This window comes from Verticillium dahliae, genomic scaffold (genome assembly GCF_000150675.1).
Source record: "Verticillium dahliae VdLs.17 supercont1.5 genomic scaffold, whole genome shotgun sequence".
Taxonomy (NCBI): domain Eukaryota; kingdom Fungi; phylum Ascomycota; class Sordariomycetes; order Glomerellales; family Plectosphaerellaceae; genus Verticillium; species Verticillium dahliae.
The window spans coordinates 776,230-794,132 of record NW_009276938.1 but is presented as its reverse complement, the minus strand read 5'-3'; the positions used below and the strand labels follow the sequence as shown (position 1 = coordinate 794,132).

General features: G+C 58.5%; 7 protein-coding genes across 7 annotated transcripts; 6 read left to right on the top strand and 1 right to left on the bottom strand.

Annotated features, from left to right (window-relative positions):
• Positions 1 to 2,054: 2,054 nt before the first annotated feature.
• Positions 2,055 to 4,135, top strand: VDAG_03222 (inorganic phosphate transporter; the record flags this gene model as incomplete). Its single annotated transcript, XM_009657087.1, has 3 exons — positions 2,055 to 2,570; positions 2,628 to 2,913; positions 2,973 to 4,135. 3 exons carry the CDS (start codon positions 2,055 to 2,057, stop codon positions 4,133 to 4,135), a joined length of 1,965 nt encoding a protein of 654 aa, XP_009655382.1.
• A 577-nt stretch (positions 4,136 to 4,712) lies between these two features.
• Positions 4,713 to 5,393, top strand: VDAG_03221 (uncharacterized protein; the record flags this gene model as incomplete). Its single annotated transcript, XM_009657086.1, has 3 exons — positions 4,713 to 4,903; positions 5,005 to 5,061; positions 5,147 to 5,393. 3 exons carry the CDS (start codon positions 4,713 to 4,715, stop codon positions 5,391 to 5,393), a joined length of 495 nt encoding a protein of 164 aa, XP_009655381.1.
• A 607-nt stretch (positions 5,394 to 6,000) lies between these two features.
• On the bottom strand, positions 6,001 to 6,577 carry VDAG_03220 (uncharacterized protein; the record flags this gene model as incomplete). Its single annotated transcript, XM_009657085.1, has 2 exons — positions 6,001 to 6,473; positions 6,571 to 6,577. 2 exons carry the CDS (start codon positions 6,575 to 6,577, stop codon positions 6,001 to 6,003), a joined length of 480 nt encoding a protein of 159 aa, XP_009655380.1.
• A 363-nt stretch (positions 6,578 to 6,940) lies between these two features.
• Positions 6,941 to 9,753, top strand: VDAG_03219 (uncharacterized protein; the record flags this gene model as incomplete). Its single annotated transcript, XM_009657084.1, has 7 exons — positions 6,941 to 7,818; positions 7,888 to 8,255; positions 8,306 to 8,421; positions 8,474 to 8,557; positions 8,610 to 8,750; positions 8,801 to 8,879; positions 8,936 to 9,753. 7 exons carry the CDS (start codon positions 6,941 to 6,943, stop codon positions 9,751 to 9,753), a joined length of 2,484 nt encoding a protein of 827 aa, XP_009655379.1.
• Positions 9,754 to 10,768: 1,015 nt separating this feature from the next.
• VDAG_03218 (delta-1-pyrroline-5-carboxylate dehydrogenase) lies at positions 10,769 to 12,619 on the top strand (the record flags this gene model as incomplete). Its single annotated transcript, XM_009657083.1, has 2 exons — positions 10,769 to 11,041; positions 11,120 to 12,619. 2 exons carry the CDS (start codon positions 10,769 to 10,771, stop codon positions 12,617 to 12,619), a joined length of 1,773 nt encoding a protein of 590 aa, XP_009655378.1.
• A 1,615-nt stretch (positions 12,620 to 14,234) lies between these two features.
• On the top strand, positions 14,235 to 16,081 carry VDAG_03217 (uncharacterized protein; the record flags this gene model as incomplete). The annotated part of the gene is made up of 2 exons (XM_009657082.1): positions 14,235 to 14,834; positions 14,900 to 16,081. 2 exons carry the CDS (start codon positions 14,235 to 14,237, stop codon positions 15,491 to 15,493), a joined length of 1,194 nt encoding a protein of 397 aa, XP_009655377.1. The 3' UTR covers positions 15,494 to 16,081.
• A 426-nt stretch (positions 16,082 to 16,507) lies between these two features.
• VDAG_03216 (uncharacterized protein) lies at positions 16,508 to 17,589 on the top strand (the record flags this gene model as incomplete). Its single annotated transcript, XM_009657081.1, has 2 exons — positions 16,508 to 16,514; positions 16,730 to 17,589. 2 exons carry the CDS (start codon positions 16,508 to 16,510, stop codon positions 17,587 to 17,589), a joined length of 867 nt encoding a protein of 288 aa, XP_009655376.1.
• Between the last annotated feature and the right edge of the window lie 314 nt (positions 17,590 to 17,903).

Here is a 17,903-nt window from a genome sequence, read left to right as displayed (position 1 = left end):
AGAACGACATGTGAAAGGCGTTCTCTGAGACGGGTGAGGGGAGGATCGTTCTTCTTCTTTTTGTGTCTCTTCATCTTTTTATCTCGGTTTTTTTTTCTCTGTTTCACCCTCTCTTCTCTTCTTTCCGTTTGATATTTGCGATCCAAGCCAAGCAACGTGGAGATGCAACCGAAAACAAAAAAAACCTTCGACTCTGGAAGCCAACAATCAAGCGCCACTCTCGAGTACGATTCCTCTGCACATCATTCGTTATGGACACTCGTACTCTAGCAAACAACAACACTACACATATCTTCAACAAGACCACGCTCGGTCGTTCTTAGGGATTTCATTTGTTCTTTGTGTATACTTGGGAGAAAGAGGAACGGAGGCGCAGGCGGTTTGATCCGACCATAGGGTGGGTCATCGTCAGACAGTTGGGACAAGCGGAAGCAGTGCCAGCAAGGTTTCTGGGGGGCCACGTGCTGATCATTCCACGGTGCACGGAAAGAAAAGGCTTGAAGGAGTCACAAAATTGAACCCCTTTTGACTCACTGCTGATGATGTCGGTGAATTGAATGCTACCGACGCGCGTGGTGGAAGGGCAGCAGCGCAGCAGAATGGAGCGGGTGTGACTGGTGAATTCAGATGGTGTGGCGCAGCGCGGCCTCATTCCGAGAAGGAGGGGGCATCAGCCCTGATCGGCAGCGGCCTGTCGATGCCAAGGCGTCATGCGGATTCCCGGCTTGGCCTTCTTGGCATGTGGGCGGGAGCAGAACAGAAAGCTGCATGGCAGATTCGGCGTCTTCTGTCGACGCGTTTTTACCCCCTTGTCGTATTACTTGGGCCGAGGAAAGACGACCGACAAGATGCAAGGCGGATGGAGCGGGTTCACTGACAGGCAATGGATCGAGCACGTTTCTTGTTTCGGCAACATGATTGGCCAATCTGATGACCTCTGCAGCCGGAGATAAAAGCTTGAGTCGACGTCGCTCTCGGCCGATGGGGGAGGGGCCAGGACGCACGAGGGTGGGATCTGGGATGCTGTGTGGATTGTTCTGGGAAAGACGGCACGCGACCAACGAGCGGCGGCGGGGCGGAGTGACGTACGAGGAACTCAATTGGGGGGTGTGGAATGGTGGTCCTTTCTTTGCTTGTGTCTCTGGCCCGTCTCTGGCCCTGAGGAAGGTAAGTAAAAGTGCCCATCTATTTTTTTTCGTCTTCACTCGTCCCTTGATTTCACGCGGTAAAGCGGAAGTCGGTTCTTCTTTCGCCCAAGTGGGGCAATCGCCGGCCTCAAGTGAAGGACCTTACTCGCCGCGCTGCCGACTGGTCTCTACTTGTACCCAAACTCGTCAGCCGGTTTTGTGCAGCACCAACAGTGCTAATCCAGGGTCAGGTAGCCTTGTCTCTCAACCTGGATCTTCGTCTGCCAATCGCCGGTCCACTACCGCGACAGCGTGCTCAATCTACACGTCCCCGGCCGTCTGGTTGGGATGTTCGCCCAGGCTAGTTCTTATTGTGTGTGTGAGTATGTCTCTCTGGAGCAGAGGTGCCGCCGGATGGACCCTGGACGGGCTGGGCCATCTCTATTCTATTTTTTTTTTTTTGCCCACCCACCTTCCTAGATCCATGAGAGAGAGAGAGTGGGGAGATGGCCAGATGGCGCGCACGCCCCTCTGATGGCGGCGGGGGGCGGACTGCCTGGGCCCAAAAGGTCATAAAATCGTGTCAAAGCTGGAAAAGCAGGAGCTGGCTGCTGAAAGCGACTTTTGCTTTCCCCAGGAACATCTCAAGAAGGTTAAGTCACCCTTTGATCCTGCCCTCTGCTCTCGGGTGTCTACTCCCTTCTTTTCTCACGCTCTTCCCCCTCCCCTCTCTCGTCTCCCTCCCTCCCTCAACCGTTGCCTCCTCGTTCGTAGTGCTCCCTGGCTTCTGCAAGCCATTGACGCCACTACTTTTCCTTCTTCTTCACCATCCTCCTCCTTGCCACAACCTAGCACCCACCGCACCGTTGCAACGTCGAAACGGTTCTCCAGGCCCACAGCCAACGTCCACTACACGGGCAGCCCGCCATGGCTGAACTCCTCCGCCACCAGGAACACCACGATCCTCGTATCGGCGAGATCCCCGTCCCTCACGGCCCTGAGACGGGTGACGAACACGATGATTTCCCCCGCGAACACACCACCGAACACGAGCGCCGCATCTTCGCCCACATCACCCGCCCCGATGATTCTTACACGCCCGAGGGCGTCTACTGGGCCGATTTGCCCCTCCGTCAGCGCATCGCTTTCGTGACCAAGGTCGATCGCGAGGAGGCCGCCAGCGAGCTCAAAGCCACCGGCCAAATGATGAAGAAGGATCCCCTCTCGCCCGTGGGCTGGTACTTCCGCAACGCCATCCTGCCCGGCGCCGGTCTCGGTCTTGAGGGTTACGTCCTGTTCTCCATTGGAAACTTGGAGCCGCTCTTCCACGCCGTGTGGCCCGAGTGCTGGGGTTCGTCTGGAACGGCGTGCGCCAGCAACTGGGTCGCCTCGGTCACCTATCTCGAGATTGTCGGTATCATGATCGGTCAGGTCGTCGTTGGTGTAAGTTGAATCCTCTTGTACTTCGAGGTCCTCTCCAATGCTAACGCTGGCTCGCAGATTATCGGAGACTGGATCGGCCGTCGATGGGGTCTCATTCAGGACGCTCTCATCATGTTTGTCGGTCTTCTCATGCTCACAGGCTCCTGGGCCGCCACGCTGCAGGGTTGGGTCATCTTCTACGCCTGGTCTCTCTTCTTCTACGGCCTCGGCGTCGGGGGCGAATACCCCATCACCGCCACCTCTTCCATGGAGTCTGCCGTCGCCGCTGGCCGTCTCTCAACGCGTGAGGATCGTCTCCATCGCGGCCGTCGCGTCACCATGGCCTTCCTCATGCAGGGCTGGGGTCAGTTCTTCAACCAGGTTGTCCTCATTGCCCTTCTCGCCATCTTCAACGAGGGCAAGGGCGCCGGGCCCTACTCCGAGTCGGCCGCCCAGTTCACCTTCCGCATCTCCTTTGCCTTGCCCGCCATCGGCACCCTGTGGCTCGTCTACTACCGTACCTGGAAGATGCCCCGTGCCAACCGCCAGCTCGCCCTCGCGAAGCAGCGTGCCGGCGTCTCCGTCACCGGCTACGACGTCACCGCGCTGCGCGCCTGTTGCAGCAACTTTGGCGGCCGCCTGCTCGCCACCGCCGGTACCTGGTTCTGCACGATGTCTTCTTCTACGGCAACAAGCTCTTCCAGGGCCAGTTCATCTCGGTCATCTCCTCCAACCCCAACAGTCTGATGGAGAAGTGGACTTGGAACCTCATCAATGTTGTTGTCTCCCTTGCGGGATACTACCTCGCCAGTCTCCTCATCGACAACAAGCTTTACGGCCGCAAGACGATGCAGCAGGTCGGCTTCTTCATGTGCTTCATCATGTTCGTCATTCCTGCGTTCAACTACGACTACTACACCTCCCCCGCCGGCATCCACGCCTTCCAGGCCATGTACTTCCTCTCCTCCTTCTTCAACCAGTTCGGCCCCAACAGCGTCACATTCCTCGTGGCCGGTGAAGTGTTCCCCACGCCCGTCCGCGCTTCGGCCCACGGCTTCTCCGCCTGCATCGGCAAGGCCGGTGCTCTCCTCGCAAGTGTCCTGTACAATTACATCGACACGCCGACCAAGTTCCACGTCGTGCCCTGGTTTGGCCTCGCCGGCATGCTGCTTACCTGGGGCTTCCTACCCGACACGACGGGCCTCGACCTGCGCGAGCAGGAGAGGCGGTGGATGTACATTATCCAGGGTCGCGAGAAGGAATACCACGGCGTCGCCGTGCACCCTGTGCATCTCTCGGCTTGGGAGAGGATGCGCGGCGCCGGCAAGGAATACAACCCCGACCTGGACCTCAAGTCGCAGATCCGTGATCTGAGGACCGAGTGGGAAGAGGAGCAGCGCGGCGGCAACGGCGAGAAGGCTGGAGGTGAAGAGGAGGCTGCCGGTGAAGGCGACTGGTCGCCTGAGATTCACGGGTACTTCCGTCAGGGACAGGGAAAGGGAAAGGCCGTAGAGGGTGAGGAAGGACGTGGTGTTGCTGAGACACCCGGGAGCCCGGAGCTCAAGGAGAAGTCTGCTGCAGCGTGAACATTGTCATATTGTGTGTTGAGGCGTTTGTGGGATGCATAGCAAACATTTAGCGTAGTATTTGCAATATTTTGAACTTCACTTGCTTCAACTTGCTCTTGCGTCATTGTGCTTGCTTTTCAGAAGAGAGCGCCCATGGGTCTGGCAACTGCAGTAAGTGTATAGACTTTGCTAAGCCCATCCCAGGGTGCAAATTGGTTGATTTCGGCGTGCACCTATTCTAAAGTCGCAAACCTCGATTGCAGGAAGATTGTTGGCGGTTTGGAGGGCTCAGGATAAGACGGCTAGTGCATCCAGAGGACGGCGCATTCGTTAATCAAGCCTGCGTCACGTACTTCGTTCGTGCTCTTTCCAATTTAATACCTGTGATTCACCGGAAGTCCAGCGCAGGCACGTTCCGAATGCTTGGTGCAAGTGTTGCGAGGAGTCAACCTGACTTTCCAATTTCTTCCGCCGCCCACTTCACCAACACGAATAAGCACAACAGTCTGCATTCTGGATCTTTCAACAGCCTCACGAAGCAGAACCGCCTGGTCCATCTCTAACGAGCCCATTCAACAGTAGCAACACCAGCAACATGGCCCCCAACGCGCGCGTCGTCTTCGCCGCCATGGTCGTCCTCGCTTGGGTTGGCAGTAGCGCCGGCGCCAGCGACGGCAGCTTCGTCAAGACGTGTGTGTGGGACGCCTGCAAGTTTCGCAACAACCGCATCCTCGGCACCTACTGCAACAACGACAAGACGGAGATCTTCGACTATGACTGGACCCAGTAAGGCTCCTCCTTCTTCGCCCTTTCTAACCCGACTCATCGTTTTCCTGCTACTCTCTCTCTGTGCGTGTGCTGGCTCACGCAGCTGACCACCATCACAGGATTGATCTCAGCAAATGCGTCGGCAACAACGGTGGCACCCTCGTCGCCTCCGAGAAGTAAGCCTCTCATCCGTTCCTCCTTTCCCCGGGGAAAAGCGGCAGACAGACAGAATGCAAGCGCCATGCTGACGGTTGGAAACAGCGGCAGGTTCCACGGCAGCTGCGAAAAGTGCAAGCTCACCAACAGCTACAAGGACGGCACGCAGTACCTCGCCTGTCGGTGCCACAGGGCTGACGAGAAAGGCGGCACGCGCAAGACCAAGATTGACCTCGACAAGGTCCTTTACAACCATAACGGAACCCTTGGATGCCACGGCCATGAGGGGTCCAAGTTTCGGCGCCCGCCGCCGGAGTGGGACCCTGATACGGACGCTGAGGACGAGGCGTAGGTGCGCTTACTGGCTAGTACGAGGCGAGAGGCGGGCCTGGGGTGATGATGTTACTCGCTATGGAGAGAACCTTGCTGCTCACTACGCACGATGTTGATACAGATGCACATGATTCTGGGCAGGGTTGTTGCGTCGGCGCGTTTGTGCTGCCTCACGCTACTCTGGTGACTCAATTGGACCTGAAACTGGTGAGATGGCGGACGCAGCATTCAATAAGTCTTCAAGAACAGCAAGTCAAAGAAAAGAAAGCCGTATCGCTTGTCACTGAAATTGTATTGCGTGACTGCATGTCGACCATCGTCCGATCGATGACGGTGGGGAGTGGTGGGATGGACGCTAATAGCCTCGTGGGTCCCGGTGGAGACGCCTAAACGAGCCGCGTGCAAGGATGTCGGGCGCCCTCCGTTTCAAGATGCGCAGGCGCCCGCGGCTCTTGGCTTTCGCACTTGCCTCGGGATGCTGTTTTCGTAGTGGAAAGTTGGTAGGTCGTCGAGGTCGTTACTTCCCTGGCACACACGTCCTGCACCTCCGCCGGCAGTGACGCCTCAGCCCAACGCGCCTGCCGTCGTGTCCTGCATGCTGCGGTTCGTGTGTTGCGTGGCCTTCATCATTCGTAGTGAATAGCATCAGCCAGATCTTCTTCCTTCATCATGGGCCGCCCCGTAGCTGAAGACGACATCATCGTCGCCAAGCGAATGAAAGCTAGCGATCTGGCCTGGCCGTCCATCCTTCGCCACCCTGGCAGTCTACCCCTCGCCAACGATGCGCCAAGGGCGAACACCTGGTCCTCTCTGACGATGTCTCTTGGCTGCCAGCAAGCATCACGGGTCAGAAGCTTGGATTGAGGAGCGCCGCTGGCTTCTGGGCGCGGGCTGACGGCACCATCAGCAGCAGCCGTAGCAGCAGCGTCGAGCAAGAGACGCCTGATGGTCCCCACCCTTGCCTTTCCGTCTGACCCCTCTGGGCTGCCTCGCAATCTGAGCAATCTGACGACGACGAATCCCTGTCGTCGCAATTCCACGTTCTCAGCCCGTCCGCCCCCAGCAACGAGCTTCCACCCAGCTTCCGTCCCTGGCAAGCCTGGTAGCAACCACCCCAAGCTTGTTAGCTCACTAGCTCTAGCTCCCCCGCCGAATCTGAGTGTCGACGACCTGGTTTCGGTGGTTCGCAGCTTGACCATCCATCTTTCTGGCTGGCTGGCTTGCCCAATTGTTTTCCTCGTCTCTTTTCCCGGTCTCCCCTTTTCCTCCTCCCAAACCTCTTTTGCTGGCAACCTTGTCTCTCCTTCAACAGTCCTCGAGATTTGTGATACATCTTTTTCCGAGCTTCGAGTTGCTTTCGCAGCTTTCACCCGCCCATAGCGCAGCGCAAACCAGACGCGGCGCGTCATTCTGTCGGGGTCTTCGTTGTGGTCAGCCCTGTCAGCCGGCCGGCCAGCCCAAGACGCGTTGTCTCGTTGCGCTAAAACAGCTGCATAACGTCATTGAGTCCATTCCGAGTCCACCCAAAATTCCCGACTCACACTCTTCACCAATACTTGCTTCGCCATGGCCTCCAACGCCGAGAAGCTTGACGATGTCGAGAAGAATCCCTACGCCTCTGCCAGCAGATGGCGCCACCAGGAGAGCCCTGCCTTTCTACGCCACGCCGGCCAAGCTGTGCCCCGCCACGCGCAGGAGACGCACGGCAACACCAGCGATCTCGCCAGCTTCCTCAACAAGGATCGCGTCGAACCTGAGCGCCCCACGACCGCCGAGCACCGCGCAGGGAACTTCAAGCCTATCATGATTGGCGCCGCCGAGGCCAAAGAGGAGATTGAGCCCCGCCAGGATGCCCATGTGGACGGTGTCGAAAACGCAGGCGTTTCTGACGGCCGTGAAGTCGTCTGCGGCCCGCTTCTCAACTACCGCCGCACTGAGGGCACGCTCTGGCGTGGCAGCGCTCTCATTGTCGTCTCTGGCGGCGGCAAGACGCAGAACTTTGTTCCCACCATGAACCTCCGTCGCGAGCTCGCCAGCGACGGACGCCAGTACCACGAGACGCCCGCCACCAATGGTACGAACGGGGTCGGTACGACGGACGGTGCGCATGCGCTCGAGGGCTACGTGTCGTACAGCGACAGCACACAAGTCAAAGGCGAGTGCCTGTATTCGGACCCTCGCAACACATTTTGGGCCTTTGACGTGCACGTCGAGATGGACCACGAGGAGGGCAAGTGGGAGTACTGGTTCGACGACGTGCGCTTCACAAGCCAGACGAAGCCTCAACGCAATCACTTCTGGGTCCCTGCCACAAACGAGTCCATGAGGATGATGTTCCACTCGTGCAACGGCTTCAGCGTCGGTACCGACGAGGAGGCCTACAGTGGCCTTGCCCTGTGGAACGATGTCACTAGACGCCACCGCGAGAAGCCTTTTCATGTCATGTACGTATAGTGACCTGTTATCAATCAAAGGGGGTGTGTGAATGGCAAGATGCTGACTAGGTTGTTCAGGATTGGCGGAGGCGATCAGATCTACAACGACGGCATCCGTGTTTCGGGCCCGTTACGCGCGTGGACAGATATCTCCAACCCGACCAAGAGGCGACACTACCCCTTCCCCGAGAAGCTGCGCCAGGCTTGCGACGACTACTACCTGAAGAACTACATCAAGTGGTATTCGAGGGAGCCGTTCGCCGGCATGAATGGTACCATCCCCCAGGTGAACATTTGGGATGACCATGACATCATTGACGGCTTCGGCTCCTACGTCGACGAGTTCATGAAGTGCGACGTCTTCCGGGGCATTGGAGGCACCGCTCACAAGTACTACATGCTGTTTCAGCACCACCTGCCCCCTCCGCCGTCCACTTACACAACTGGTACGTCAACTGCAAAGCTGCAGACGGGATTTCGTTGCTAACGATGGCAGATCACGGAGAGTCCTTGTCTGGCCCTGGCCAAGGCGAAGACCCCAACCAGCTGATGGATACGTTTGTGGCCCCCAGCAAGACGGACGATTGTTACATTGTTGGCTCAAAGCACGGTGTAAGTCGGACTCGCGGCTGCCTGGACCTTACGAAGCTGACGCATAGACTAGCCGTACGTTGCCGAGCACTCCCACAACATCTTCTGCAAGCTCGGTGCGCGAGTGGCGATGGTGGGCATTGATGCCAGAACTGAGGTATGAAGAGTCCTGGGTCGCCTGACAAATGCGGGTTCACTGACAAGAATAGCGTACTCGTCATCAAATTAACTACCCCGAAACGTACGACCAGATCTTTGAACGCACGAGACAGGAGCTGCAGGCTGCGGCCGACGCGGGCCAGCCCTTTAAGCACTTGATTCTGCTGCTTGGTATCCCGATCGCGTATCCTGTGAGTCGAGGGATTTCGATTGCAAGACGCGCTGAAGCTAACGTGAAAAGCGCTTGACCTGGCTGGAAACCGTGTTCAGAAGTCCCCTCATGGGCCCTGTCAGGCTTCTGAACAAGCGATTCGGTGTTGGTAAGTCTGAAAGCTGTGCTTGTTTCAAGAATACAAGTGGCTAACTCCTCCTCCAGCTGGCGGTCTGTTCAATCAGTTTGATGGCAGCATTGACTTGCTCGACGATCTCGACGACCACTACACGGCAAGGACGCACAAGAGGGAGCGCCAGGCGCTTGTCGAGCGGCTGCAGAAGATCGCGGCCGAGTTCTCCGTCCGCATCACCATCCTTGGCGGAGACGTTCATCTTGCTGCGCTAGGTCGCTTCTACTCCCATCCCAAGCTGGGTATTGCGACGGATAATGACCACCGCTACATGGCCAATGTTGTGTCGTCCGCCATTGTCAACAAGCCTCCTCCAACGGCTGTCGCGAACCTGCTGGCCAAGCGCAACAAGATCCATCATCTGAACCACGACACGGACGAGACGCTGCTCACCTTCTTCAACAAGAACCCTGGCGATTCGAACAAGACGCCCGGTTTCAACAAGGTCACAATGCCCAGCCGCAACTTTGCGATTCTCACGGAGAACTCGCCCAACAACCCGGCCGTCAACGCGGAGCCCGAGAATGACGGGACAAACGGCACGACCAACGGCTCGGTCCGGACCAATTTCTCCGGCAAGGGCGGCCACGACTTTTTGCACCCCGGCGAGGTGGACGCGGGTACGCTGCACCGAGCAGCGTCGGCTGCACATGGCCGACTCAACGACGGCAGTCTCGACATTGTTATCCGCGTCGAAATCGACCAGCACGACAAGGAAGGCAAGACGGACGGGTACGGCCTCACCGTGCCGTTGCTGCACTACACCCGGCCTGTGACGCCGGCGGCGCCGTTCCCGCAACAGGAGCACTCTGCCGAGACATCCTCGAGGAGCCGGCCCCGGAGTCATTAGTGGAAGAGCTGGGCATGACGGCGCGTTAGGTAGGTGTGCGGTCAGGAGTTGTTATACCCATGTGCACAAGAAGGGGAGAGATGAAAAGGACGGGATCAGGTGCACGGTAATGAGTTGAGACGAGCACCATTTCATGTCTTGGCCGTGTGTTTATTGGAAGGTTGGACCCTGTTCCAGCACCATCAGAGATACCTCGACTCTTACTTTCTGTTTTGTCTAGTTTTACCTTTCCTATGAATCAGTCAACAGGAGCGAAATCGGCCGTGATAATATGAGCTGTTACCAGCACCAGGACACCATCGGGTCGGAATGCCCATCCGACTTTTTTTGCTTGGGGCAGCGCCACCGCAATGCGGAGCAATTGAACCTGCTGAGACCGGATCAAGCCCCCGACAGCCGACCTGCCGACTGGCCACCCCCGTGTCAGCGTTCCTCCAAAACTGGGGTAGATCACTGCTCGCAAGGGGAAGCTCGAATCCGTGCAAAGTAAGATAATTGGCCGGATAAGAAAAAGCTACCGCCAAAAAAAAAGGGTCCCGCTTCGCTATCGCAGATCGGACCCCCCTGCCGAGGCGAGAGCTTCGTCATTGGCGTGTCACGGCCAACCACCTGAGTCGTCCGAAAGCTCTCTTACTCTGGGCCGCGATAAAGCGAGCTGTCGCAGCCGGTATGGTGTCACGAGGGAGGGAGGGGTGGAGGATGGAGAGCTCTGGGTTTTTTCTTTCCTCTTCTTCTTTTTTTTTTCTTCCACAGGGACTTCCTACTTGAACCTTTCCTCCTCCTCCTCCTTCAATTTTGTTTGCTTCGTAGAGTTCACGAGACATCCAATCCCGCTTCAGGTCGTTCCGTTTCACTGTGTCGCTGTGTACCACCGAGAGCTCACCCTCACACACCACCACCTCGCGTTCCGCTTCCTCGCTCTTCGTCCCCGCCCCGGACCACACGGCCGAGTCCGACGCCAACTTGCAAAGCCAGCTCCCGCCTTCTCGTGGTCAAGCAGCGATCGTTGCCCGCCATGAACGCTCGTCGCGCGGCCGGTCAGCTCACCGGCTTGTCCGCCCGTTCCGTGCTGGGACATGCGTCAGCTGCCTCTGCCAGACGTCTCAACGTGCCGACGACGACCAAGAGGATGGCAACGTTCGCCTCGTTCAAGATTCCCAAGGTGGTCAATGAACCCAACCACCACTACGCCAAGGGGTCTGCTCAGCGCGCGGGTCTGACGGCGGCCGTCGAGAAGCTGCAGAACAAGCTGCCTCTCGAGGTGCCCATTGTCATTGGAGGCAAAGAGGTAAGGACGAAGAGTTCCCATGCCCAAACGCCGACGACTACCATCCCCAATTGACGACGAGCTAACGGCCACCGCCAGATCAAGACGTCCTCCACGGGCACACAGGTCAACCCTGCGAACCACGCCTCAGTCGTGGCGACCTACTCCAAGGCCTCGGCCGGCGACATCACAAAGGCCATTGACGCGGCGCTCGACGCCAAGCCGGCGTGGGAGTCCCTTCCCTTTGCCGACCGCGCCGCCGTCTTCCTCAAGGCAGCCGACCTCATCTCGACCAAGTACCGCTACGACATCATGGCGGCGACCATGCTCGGCCAGGGCAAGAACGCATGGCAGGCCGAGATTGACGCCGCCGCCGAGCTCGTCGACTTCCTGCGCTTCAACGTGCAGTACGCGGAGGAGCTGTACGCGCAGCAGCCGGTGCACCACGCGACGGGCGTCTGGAACCGCGTCGAGTACCGCGCCCTCGAGGGCTTCGTCTACGCCGTCAGCCCCTTCAACTTCACTGCCATTGCTGGAAACCTGCCTGGCGCGCCGGCGCTGCTCGGCAACGTCGTCGTGTGGAAGCCAAGCGACTCGGCCATTGCGTCCAACTGGCTCCTCTACCAGATCCTGCTCGAGGCCGGCCTTCCCAAGAATGTCATTCAGTTTGTGCCAGGTGACCCAGTCGAGGTGACCAAGGTCGCACTGGCACACAAGAAATTTGCGGCGCTGCACTACACCGGCAGCACCGCCGTGTTCCGCAAGCTGTATGGCGAGATTGGGGCTGGCGTGGCCGAGGGCCGGTACCAGTCGTACCCGCGCATTGTCGGCGAGACGGGCGGCAAGAACTTCCACCTGCTGCACCCGTCTGCTGATGTCGACAATGCGGCGCTGCAGACGGTACGCGGCGCTTTCGAGTACCAAGGACAGAAGTGCAGCGCCACGTCTCGCGCATATGTGCCCAAGTCGCTGTGGCCCCAGTTCAAGGCGCGTGTCGTGTCTGAGGTCAAGAAGCTGAAGCAGGGCGACCCCACGGAACACACCAACTTCCTCGGCCCCGTGATTCATGAGGCATCGTTCAAGAAGCTGTCTGGCGTCATCGATGCCGCCAAGAATGACTCGGAGCTCGAGCTGCTTGTAGGCGGCACACACGACAAGTCCAAGGGCTTTTTCGTGCAGCCGACGGTGTACGCAACGACGAACAAGGCGCACAAGCTCTTGAGCACGGAGCTGTTTGGCCCGGTGCTGGTGGTGCACGTGTATGACGACAGCGGCAACGCGACGCAGGCCTTCTCGGAGACGTGCGACCTTGTCGACTCGACGGGCGAGTACGGCTTGACGGGATCCGTTTTCGCGTCGGACCGTCAGGCGATTCGATTCGCCGAGGAGAAGCTGCGCAACTCGGCAGGCAACTTCTACATCAACTGCAAGAGCACGGGTGCCGTCGTGGGACAGCAGCCGTTTGGCGGCAGCCGCGCGAGCGGAACCAACGACAAGGCGGGCAGCGCGGCCCTCATGGGGCGGTTTGTCAACATGCGCAGCATTAAGGAGGAGTTTGTGGCGACGACGCAGGTGGAATACCCCAGCAACGAAGCGTAGAGTCGGGGCCACGTCGAAAAAGCCATGTACGCGGTGATGAGATTTGTATGGATGGCGCTATCAGCCCCGGACAGGGCTACGATTGGATTTTACTTGTACTGGATGGGACGATCCGAGATTGCCTGGAGCGTCAGCTCTCAATTGATACCAATTCTGTTTACCTTGGGTGTGCAGTCGGTGCCGTGACCCTTGTTTTTGACGGGGATTCATGGATGGTGGTGATGATGAGTTTCGATGGAAGTCGGGAGAGGGGATATTGAAAAACACGAGCCTCGTTGACATGTGCATCCAAGATGGCTCTTGCTCGTTGCTGACCTTCTTCGTCCCTCCAGTTCTCTGGTTCCTCCGTCCCTGCCTCATTTGCGTGCCCATCCCACCTGCCAGAACAAGTCTTGGCGGCCTCCCCGTCCCTTGCCCTTGCCTTGCCCTGCCTGGCCCTTGCCTTACCTTGCCCTTACCTTACCTTGCCCTTGCCATGCCTGGCCCTTTCCCTTTTCCCCTTGCCCATCCATCAGGGTCATCCAAGGCCGCCAGTCCGCATTTGGGGGTCTGGGCACGAGAGGGTTTCCTCATTGGACAATCGCTTCAATCGAACGAAGCTACTCGGGGCCCCATTTATCGCGTCTAGCGCACCTTTCCTTATTCAAACACAACTCCATCAAATCATCATCCTCAGCTCTGCTCAGCAACAGGAACAATTCCATCAAGACGACCGTCGATACGACAAAGCCTATCGCGTCAAGCACGAGTCATCACACGACATCCTCTCTAGATCACTCCATCCTAGCGGCGTGCACGATCCGAGACCCTCCAACCCGCCAAGCAGACCCCAATCCCCGCCCACGAGGGCAAGTGCTCTCCCCTCCCCTCCCCTCGAACGAGTCAATGCCGCCCAAACGACCCTAACCGGACAAAGCCCATCGAGCACATGCTCAAACCTCTCGACGGCCGCTGCTCCCCCTCCCGGGGATAGGGTGCGGGAGGAGGGGGGCGGTGCGCACTGCGTTTGAACCATATCGATGCTCCAGGGCAGCCCATGTGCTCGGGTCGTGGCTCCTGATTGGTCCGACCCGCGTGGGAGGTTGATGGTCGTTTTTGGCAGCCCGGTCGAGGTGTGTGGGCTGGGGATTGGTTGTGGGAGGTTGTCGCGTGCCTTCCTGATTCCTGATGGGCGACCGAAGCAGATCGCCGCCGGACCATGTCTGGGCCATCCGTTGAGGGGGGGGTACATGGCCTTGAGTGCGGTGCGTGCGTGCTCGTGCCTGAGCATGCGTCTCGGTGGTGGTCCTGGGCCAGTCCGCCGCGAGCCTCTGGGGTCTATCTTGACGTCCCTCCCCCCCGGGGTGGTTTCTGTCCCTGGCGTCTTCTTGATCTCATGCTGGTCCTTCTTTCTGTCCCTGTCTCTTTTTGTTCGAGCTGCTAGGGTGTCCGAAAATCATCGTCTCTGGTCGCCTACAACATCGTGTCGGCCCCCAAGTCCTATCCGACCAAGCTGTCGTTGAGAAACGTGATTCCTGGTTCTTTCTTGGCCATATCTCTTGGCATATTCCTCAACCACCCGAGTCCCTCGTGTGTTGCTGCACCGCAACACGCCAGCTTCAGCGACAACACCAAGATGCCGCGCCCAGCGCTTCCCCCGACACCAGCCTCCTCCACCGACATTGAGGGCAAGGACGGCACAAAAAAGCTGGCGTCTCTCCAGCTGGCATTTGAGCTGCCTCCCCCCGCCATCGCTCGTGACCCCTCTAGCATCTCCCCCACCGACATGAGGACTTCGCCACCCAGTTTACCGTCTGTTTCGTCTGGCCGGGCTTCCTATCCTATGCAGGTCGCCGAGGCCGTCAAGTCGCGGCGCCGTGCATCCTCGACAGCTCAGAAACCCGCCGCCAAGGAGGCCTTCACACTACCCCCACCACCCACTAGGTCACGAAAGATCATCCAGATGAAACCGAAGCAGGAGGAGCCCGAAGAGGATTCACCGTCCGCCAAAAACTCCACAGCTTCCAAGGCTGCAGCATCAAATGGGACTGCGGCGGCAGCGTCGAAGAAGAAGCAGCCGTCTGCGACGAGCGCAGCCGGGCGGAAGATTGCGAGAAAGACAGCACACAGTCTGATCGAGCGCCGTCGGAGGTCCAAGATGAATGAGGAGTTTGCCGTGTTGAAGGGCATGATCCCGGCGTGTACGGGCGAGATGCACAAGTTGGCCATTCTCCAGGTCAGTCCCACACGCTGATACGCGACGAGGCTGGCGAACTTTCCAACTGACACGACGAACACCAGGCTTCCATTGAGTATGTCAGATATCTCGAGGACTGTGTGTCCAAGCTCAAGGAGCAACGAGAGGCGCCCGATATGCAGACGCCTACCGAAGGTGGCCGTGACTTGTGGGCATCCATCCCCCAATTTGCCCCAACGTACCGTGAGGACCCTTCTGGCGATATTGAAATGACCGGCTCCGAAGCCGCATCGCCTCCATTTGCTGCCCAGCCGTCCCACTCACATCAGCCGTCCGTGTCGCCTGCCCTGCTAGCCGAAGACGCGAGGAACCGAAACCACTCGTACTCGTCGACGTCTACCGACCACAGGCACTACAGCTACAGCGCCTCTTCGGCCACCACATCACCGGCGTTCGGCCCCCAAATATATGACTACGGTCGCGCGGGTGGACCCTCGCAGCCACCATCGGCGCTGACGAGCCCCGCCCTTGCGCCGCAAAGGGAGCACCGCGATCTGGATCAGGAGGCGACGGCAGCCCTGCTCATGCTTAACAGCGACCGCCGGGGCACTATCGGAAGCGGACATGGTCGCAGCAGCGTGACGGAAAGCCAGGGCACGGGGCGTGGCATGTCGGTGCGGGACCTCCTCAGCGCATGAATGGGGGCCGTCTTCTGGTGTTGGCCATCTCAACAACGAACGATCTCATCTTTCCTCACGTTTTGTGAGGGTGCTGTGTCAGGAAAAACGTTGGGCGGCTGGCTTCCTGTCTTATGAATGGCGTCGGCGTTTGTGTTTTGATTTTCGTTTCCTCGACGAGGTTGGTTTCGGCGTCTCGCATGGTTTGCTTCGTGTTGGGGCAATGGTCTGTCTGACAAGCAAAGGGTCGACAAAGGGGGGTCTAGAACATGATCGAAGAGGTCCATTTGGCAATCACTGCCATGCCTGTCGGGTCTCTCGTCTGTACCCCATTGGAGCAGCGCATCCGGCACGCTGTCCTGACTCGGCTTGCGGCAGGCAGGTGGCAAGTGGCATAAGGCTTCGACTGTCTGTGCAGCACGGCGTTATAAGGATATGGGGATGTTTATTTCTTTGGGTTTCAAAAGAGGGCGCCGACCTGTCACGAATGAAGGGTTTCTCATGGCGAGATACATGAAGTTTACTACCTTAATACGACCCGTTCAACCGGTCTGTCGCAGTGTTCCCATTTCAGAAGAACAGTGCTGGAATATACAAACTTACGATGGCATCTCACAGGCCTAGACATTGAACACTGCGTTGCTCCGTTGCATCAGGTATGGAGCAGTATGCCGCAGACCACGGACCCTGTCATATGGTAAGACTGCTGCTGAAGAATCATTGATTATGCTTGGGCCCCTCGAGGACAGAGACGACTTGATCAGGCCAGCATCGTCCGTTCTGGTTAGATGGCAGAATTTGTGGTCAGATGGAGTGGCCATCGCCAATCTCGGCCTGTTTGATACGCTGAGGGCAGGAGAGTTGTGAGGTTGCATTGCTGTTTCAGGGGTCGAGATCATCGTATGTTTTCAGTAGAAGGTCGCTTGAGATGCCATGTCAAAGCAACCCTGGCCCTACGGCTGCCACCACGTGATGCATCGTCCTGTAAGTTGACGGCAGCATGGTGTGCTTCGATGGCGATGCGAAGGTTGTGATATGGCAAGTATATAGGGCAGTATCTAATGCTCTTCATCTCATCTCTTTTGTCTTTCTCCAGGCAGACTGGTTCTCTTCGCAATCCCTTCACTCACACACACATCCAGACTCTAGAGTCTCTTCCGCCTCCGGCAGCGCGTTTCCCTTCTTTCTCTCATCTTATCGCCAGCAGTGCCGGCGTGGATCAGTCACTTTTCAGTTCTCTGTGCTTTTGTTTTCCAGTCTTCCCCGTCACACCAGACCAGAACACAAACGAAGAACCCGTTGACCGCACCCTTCCCGATTACACCGGCCCCGAACTCAGTGAGAAGACCTTTGAGCTTCAAGTCGTCTCAGGATCCGCGCCACCGCCGCCGGCACAGCAACAGCAACAGCAACAGACAGCCTCCGCCCCACGTTCGGTCCCGCGCTCTGTCCCTACCACCGGCTCCTATCTCGTCCAGCCGCCCCCGTACTATCCGGCAAACGGCAAGCCCACCAAAGGCTTTCACCCATCTCCTTCAGTCCCCCAACCGAAGCCGCTCCGCCTCGTTCGCCTCTCGCGCAAACGAAAGCCGCCCGTTCTCTACGAGTCCTCAACAAGGACCTTCATCCAGTCTCTGACGACCCTCACCTTCTCCCAACCCAAGACTCCGCGCTCTCCTCCGCCCTCCTACCACGACGACGCAGACCGCGGCAACGTTCAAGTCCATCACCCGACGCTCCGCAAACGCCCAGCCCCAAACATGGCCTCCGTCAACCCCACCATGCCCAAGGTATCCACCTCCTCGCCCCCCCTGCCCCCCTCCGGCCTCTTCCAAGCCGGCGCGGGCGGCGGAAGCCGTCCCGCGGCCTCCTCCAAGGAGGACCTCCTCGCTGACCTCCGCCGGCAGCTCGACGACTCGCGCGGTCGCCGCCGCCGCCGCTCGCGCAACAACAACAAGGCCCTCGCCGCCAAGGGGCAGGCCGGCCTCGAGGGCCCGGGCATCCTGCCGCGCCTGGCCGAGACGAAGCCCGTCAGGCTGCAGCTGGGGCTGAACTTGGATGTCGAGCTGGAGCTGAAGGCGAGGTTGCAGGGAGATGTCAGCCTGACGCTTCTGTGAGTTTTTCCTTTTCCCCTTTTTCCCCCCCTTTGTTTTCATGTCATGTCTCTTTCCTTGTCACTTGGTACGCTTCTTTCGTTTCCTTGAATGGCCCTCGTTGTCGTGTCCTGCCCAGCCTTGTGCTCGCATCCTGCTTTCGCGACCTGGTGCTGACGAGCTGATAGGCAGTAAAAGTGTCGAGTCCAAGACGCCGAGGAAGAGGAGCTCCACGGAGCTGGGGATGCCGGCGCAGGGCAGCGCCGTGGACGTGCAAGAGATGTTCTTCATGCGGATCGGCGTGCTGAGGCTGCGGCGGCGCTGGATCGATGGGTTGG